This window comes from Erpetoichthys calabaricus, chromosome 3, assembly GCF_900747795.2.
Source record: "Erpetoichthys calabaricus chromosome 3, fErpCal1.3, whole genome shotgun sequence".
Classification (NCBI taxonomy): domain Eukaryota; kingdom Metazoa; phylum Chordata; class Cladistia; order Polypteriformes; family Polypteridae; genus Erpetoichthys; species Erpetoichthys calabaricus.
In genome coordinates, this window is record NC_041396.2 from 189,665,052 (window position 1) to 189,671,550 (window position 6,499).

At 34.3% G+C, this 6,499-nt stretch overlaps 1 protein-coding gene across 1 annotated transcript in view; it reads right to left on the reverse strand.

Annotated features, from left to right (window-relative positions):
• afg1lb (AFG1 like ATPase b) overlaps positions 1-6,499 on the reverse strand; it is a 265,220-nt gene that overhangs the window by 189,937 nt on the left and 68,784 nt on the right. The window contains exon 2 of the mRNA XM_028798899.2: positions 3,542-3,762. Coding sequence (XP_028654732.1) covers positions 3,542-3,762 — 221 coding nt within the window. The remainder of the gene's footprint in view (positions 1-3,541; positions 3,763-6,499) is intronic.

Below are 6,499 nucleotides of genomic sequence, written 5' to 3' on the forward strand. Positions count from 1 at the left end.
ACAGGAGTCCCCGTGGACTATGATGTTTGCTGATGACATTGTGATCTGTAGTGATAGTAGGGAGCAGGTTGAGGAGACCCTGGAGAGGTGGAGATATGCTCTAGAGAGGAGAGGAATGAAGGTCAGTAGGAACAAGACAGAATAACAGAATACATGTGTATAAATGAGAGGGAGGTCAGTGGAATGGTGAGGATGCAGGGAGTAGAACTGGCGAAGGTGGATGAGTTTAAATACTTGGGATCAACAGTACAGAGTAATGGTGATTGTGGAAGAGAGGTGAAAAAGAGAGTACAGGCAGGGTGGAATGGGTGGAGAAGAGTGTCAGGAATGATTTGTGACAGACGGGTATCAGCAAGAGTGAAAGGGAAGGTCTACAGGACGGTAGTGAGACAAGCTATGTTATATGGGTTGGAGACAGTGGCACTGACCAGAAAGCAGGAGACAGAGCTGGAGGTAGCAGAGTTAAAGATGCTAAGATTTGCACTGGATGTGATGAAGATGGATAGGATTAGAAATGAGTACATTAGAGGGTCAGCTCAAGTTGAACGGTTGGGAGACAAAGTCAGAAAGGAGAGATTGCGTTGGTTTGGACATGTGCAGAGGAGAGATGCTGGGTATATTGGGAGAAGGATGCTAAGGATAAAGCTGCCAGGGAAGAAGAAAAGAGGAAGGCCTAAGCAAAGGTTTATGGATGTGGTGAGAGAGGACATGCAGGTGATGGGCGATAACAGAGCAAGATGCAGAGGACAGAAAGATATGGAAGAAGATGATCCGCTGTGGCAACCCCTAACAGAAGCAGCCGAAAGAAGAAGAAGAAGAAGCTGTAGAAGGCATTTTACTGATCCTGATATTCTGAACGTCTTTCATTTTATCCTCTCTGTCCAGGTCCTCAGGAAGATTTGTACTAGTATCACAAATTGTATTATTTGTTTAAGGTTTTCTTATGGTATTTATATTGTATTGTAGTTTATTATCTGTTATTCCAGTTCAAAGCTTTGTGTTTATTTTTACTCAGTGTTTTATTCCGATATTATTTTGTATGTTGTATGTCGAATGTTGTATATTTGATCCTTTTTCTGCTTTTTAGATTATACTGTGATATACAGTACAGTATACTACAACCATTATAATTTTTAATTGTATCATGATATACATTTTGGCCATACTACCCACCCCTATATAACATATGAGTTTTTCCAGTGAGAGATGAACTAGTGAAGAACTTTTTTCACATGCCAAGAGCAAATGTCAAGACATACAGTAGATGGTTGTGAACAATAGCCAGACAATATTTGCTGAGTTTCAATTAATGTTTTCATGTAAATTCATTTGAGAGATGCATATACTAATATATAAATCACATACTGTTATGTTGATCATTATTTTTCTTAGCAGCTCCTATGCTACTTCAGTTTCATGATTATTATTATTCTTATTATTGCTGTTGTTGGAATATTATTTCTATTGTAACCAATAGTTTTTTTTTGCCCCTTCCGAATATTACACTTTACTACACCATAAATGAAGAGGTAATTAAGAGTCATGTGTGCCTACTGAAAATAAATAAGAGGATCTTAAATGCTTTATTCACAACAGGGTAGATGTGGATGTTTCTACCACTATGGAGAAGATAGGTAGGGGATGTACCCACATCTATATATCCATACAAGTTCACACTCCTTAAGAGGCCATTAAAAGAGAGTAGGATGGGGATTTGGGGAGTTTGGGTGGAGGGTAGGCTGAAATGTCAATCTGAAAGTATTAGCAATAGAAAGGCTAAAGGAAACAACTTTCTCTCTTTAACCAAGTTCTGCTAAGGCAGTATATAACCAGACAGCCACCATTGAAACATATACGGCTCAGCACAATAAACTCATTCAAACATTACATTATATTACTTAAATGTAAAATATTACCAATTAGGAAATGAAAGACAATAAGCACTATTAAAGCACTCCAAAAGAAAAGATATTTAAAGTTTATACTATACTAGCTGTGTAAGACCATGCTGTAAAAAGCCTGGTGTCCTAGAAACTATTGAAATCATCAGAAAAAAAAACCTGAAATGTAGAGATGTAGATATAAAACAAAAATCCTGCTCTAAATATTTGTCTGAACTGCTAGCTGTTTAACTTTCTCATATGTTAAGGTCAAAGTATTATCAAAGATCTTGATAGCTTCGAGTCCTACCTTCCCTCAAGAAAGACATTACTCTCCATAAACCACCTTTAAGCTCATGGATACCTGTCAGAACCAGGCCACCAGGTAATACAGGTTAGTGATACACACAGATCTCATAATATAATATGCATCTCAAATTTGGGTTTGTGATAAGATGTGTTTGATAAGTCATTGACCAATATTGTTATAACTAACAATTAACAAGAAATATTTGTGAGTATAATTCTAGCTCAAGCTTAACCACTCAGGCACTTGCAACTTCAGTCATATTTACTAGCAAGGACTATTTGTACTTTTCTAAACTAAAACAAAAAAAAACCCAAGCATGAAAACGTTAAAAGAGGTGGTAGTAGTAAAATTCCAGGTGCACAAGCAAATTAATGTATGCAAAAAAGCAGGTGGAAAAACTATCACAAACCTGAGTGGAAATTTCCATATTATAGCATGCAGAACGTCAAAAAGTTACTTTAGTTCTATTTTTTCTAATACATGTGTGGAAGCATCTTTAATAGCTGGTTACATATATCATATTTTTTCAAAATTTCTCTAGCAAGGCTTTTCTAACAAGTACTTTGATTATAACAACATACTGTCAGCACTCAAGGACATCACTGCCAGAATTGACTCCTGCCATAATGCCACCATTACAATTTACAAATAAAAGAACACTTCTTCAATATCCATGTTCTTAGTACATCATTTAAACAGACATCGGCATATTTGTTAGTACTCCTCCATGAAAAAAAAAAAAACCCACAATTGTTTCAGAAATAACTTGAAACTTACAAAAGTAACTGGCAACCATCATTGTTTATTCTATACTTAACAAACATCAGATTTTGCTTTAGAGTTTTGAATGAACAAAATATTAAAAAAAAAAATAACACAAATGAAAATGGCATGGACAAAAATGATGGGACCTTAAATATTTTGTTACACAACTTTAGAAGGCAATCACTGCAAACAAGTGATTCCTGTAGCTCTTCTGCATGAATGGTGAATTGTGCAAGAGCCTTCTATTCCATACTACACTATGGCAGTGTGTTTGCAACTGTCCAAAACACAAACATCCTCATCCAACACATAGCGATTCTAACCTCAGTCTCTTTCTGCTGGGATGACTTTTCATACTGGTTTCCACATTCTTTTAATAACCTATTTTTCTACCGTTTTTGAAGTCACAAAATGTAAACCTAAATTTTATGTTGATAGCACATAATCAGCCTGAAATCATATAACCCTGTTTACAAATCACTGTCTTATAAAACATTCATCATATACAGCTCTTGCAACACATTGCTTTATTCAGCTAATGTACTTTTTGTTTTGTTTGCTTTGAATCCCTAACCAGTGTTCTTACCTTAGATAAAAAGCCTGTGGAACTGCAGCTGTAACCTTTAACAACTTCCTGCAGCTTCTGAAGCTGCTGTAAAACGTTCCTCTGCTGTTCATCATCTCTCAGTTCTCCTTTTAGAATTAAATTTTCATAATGTTCCAATGGTCCAACTGCGTGAGATGATTCTGAATGATGATCTGTAACAGTGAGCAGAGTGGTAGCTTTTGCTACTTCGATGGTAAACCCTTTCAAAAACAAAAAGATTATTCAATTATTTCAGAGGATGCCAAACCCTTTGATACACAACTAAAACTGAATCTTCTCAAACCACATTAAACCTTAAAACTCTATAGTTGTATCTTAGAGGAAAGACTGTACGTAATCATTTATAACCACAATAACTGACTTCACAAATTTAAAAAAATGATTCAAAAATATAGAAAAAGCAAGATTAAAGGCAAAACTAAATATTTAAAAATTTAAGACATGTAAAATACAGCTTTGTCAGACTGATAATGCAATACTGACTATTTTCACTATGTGCATGGTGCAATAAATGATTTAAAATTAGTTTGAAAACAATCTTGTATTTAGCCACACACTGCAATTCAGATATGTTCACAGCTACAGCACCTGAGGAGTGGCGCAACTTTGGAAACTACAGTATTTAAATGTAATATACATTCCATCTAAAACTTGTTGCATGTTGTTTCAAGATGTAAATCTGACACTACACCCAACTGACCTTCTTCCTCACTTTAAATCCTCAAAAGCAAATTCATTCACATAGTTCTTATCCTGTTCAATAATTATCTTATAATGGAAAGTAAACAATAGTGCTTTGACATTATTATCTGCTTATTATGTATGACAAGCTAAAAAATGTGATTCTACTAAAAATTCACATGTCCTTTTTTATGGCCATGCATGCTGTAAATGTGATTCAATTTAAAATTCTAACATACAGTAAAAGCCTACCCACACAAAAGATGTAATTCAATGTACATAAACAAAATGTACATGAGTGTTTTAAAAAGTAGGAGGACATTCAAGAGCAGTAGTTTCAAGTTTAATTCTACAGTCAGTTCAGTTAATTGTAGAATGGTCAATGAGAAAACCTCACCAAGGAAACCAGTATTCACAGCACAGAGTTTCCAAAATTATAAATATATATAATAAATATAAATAAAATATATATAATAAAACTAGAATTTGGAGTAAGTAATAAATAATTATAGGCATGGATGTACTTTTATTAGCCACTAAAAAGATGCACACAACAGCTTTAAGCTTTACAAGTAGATTTGACATGGGATAAAAATTACATAGAAAACAAAATAGTTGAAGTATAACAGTTGCAGAATAAGGAAAACTCTTCAAACTAAAAGAAGAAGGGAGATATGCCACATGCAGTATAAAAGGGCATATAAAGTTTATATAATGGAAATACAAATAACAGTATGAAAGCATTGGCAAGTTAAAAATTCAAAAAGGTGGTAGAAAGGTAGAAATGAATAGGGGTATACACTTGTAATATTTCAGTCATTTTAGCAGGTAGAAGAAACTGGCAAATGCTAGAAGTTTAATACTGCTTTTAATCTACAAATTCATTATTGTCCCCTTAATACACAGGAATTTTGCTGTTTTACACTAGAAAATACCTGCCCCGAAGGAAAGCAAGGTGGATACAAAATCAAGTTTAACATATAGTGTTCAGAATAATTTCACATACAAGTCCACCTAGAGGAGAAGACAGCATTTTGAAAGTGCTTACTATAAACTGGAGGGTAAGAAGTTCAACGTCTCCCTTTAATTTGTGTAAAACAATGACAGTAAAACTATCAAAAACAATGTAACATCAGCTGTGTTCCTCTGGAGTTCACAGACTTAATGAGCCAGTCAAGCAACTGTATACTACTTGCACAGGTATCCAATTACCTTTTTCAAATCACTTTCAGAAACAGTATGAATAGTTATTTAGCTATCACAGACTCACAATGCATCTCAAGCCACACTTTAAAGCATATATTCTGTGCCCCCCATAATTTTTGGGACAAAGACACATTTTTTCCATGATTTACCCCACTGCTCCACAGTTTAAAATTTAAAATCAAACTATTTAGACACGATTAAAATGCACATTGAAGACTTTAATTTATTTCAGGACACCATAATGTTTGGGACATAGCAATGGCTGGTATATTAAATTAGTCATATTTAGAAAGCACATCCCATTCATTTTTTTCAGTTTTTTTAACATATGTGAACATATTGAGATTTGATCATAATTTAAATGGTATCTATAAATAGATACAATATAACAAACATCATGTTGAATTTACATTTTGTAGTCAATTGCATAATTTAAATAAACATAAATGCAAATTTTGCATGTGGAAAAAGTAAGTACACTCCTACAATTATCATTACTTCAAATACCTAAAATTAGAATCAGGTGCACCAGATCAGATGCAAATCATTAGAATATCACTAGAGAGGATCTTGAAATAACCCTATCTTATTTAAACCTCAAACATCAATGCTACGTCCACACTACTACATTTTCATTTTAAAATGCAGACATTCATCTCTGTTTTCACCTTTCATCCACAGTAGCACAGTACCCCATGATTTTCAGCCTCTGAAAATGGAGACTTTTGAAAATGCTCTCCAGAGCCATATATTTCGGAAAACTCCAGCTCAGTGTTGAAGTGTGAATAGGTGAAAACGAGTTTTGAAAATGGAAATTCTAATTGCGCTTTGATTAGCTCATACTTATTACGTGGCCCTTCTCCAAATGAATCCTGCTTGTAACAACTACTCATCCTTCACGGAAGAAAACCATATTTCAACAATGGAGGACATAGGGCAGTTCCTGTCCATGGTGCTTATTGTATTGTTTACCTGTATGCATCTAAATTATGTTTTGTACAGTTTGAATGCTGCATACATACGTAAAACCCAAATAATTTACTGGTTGTT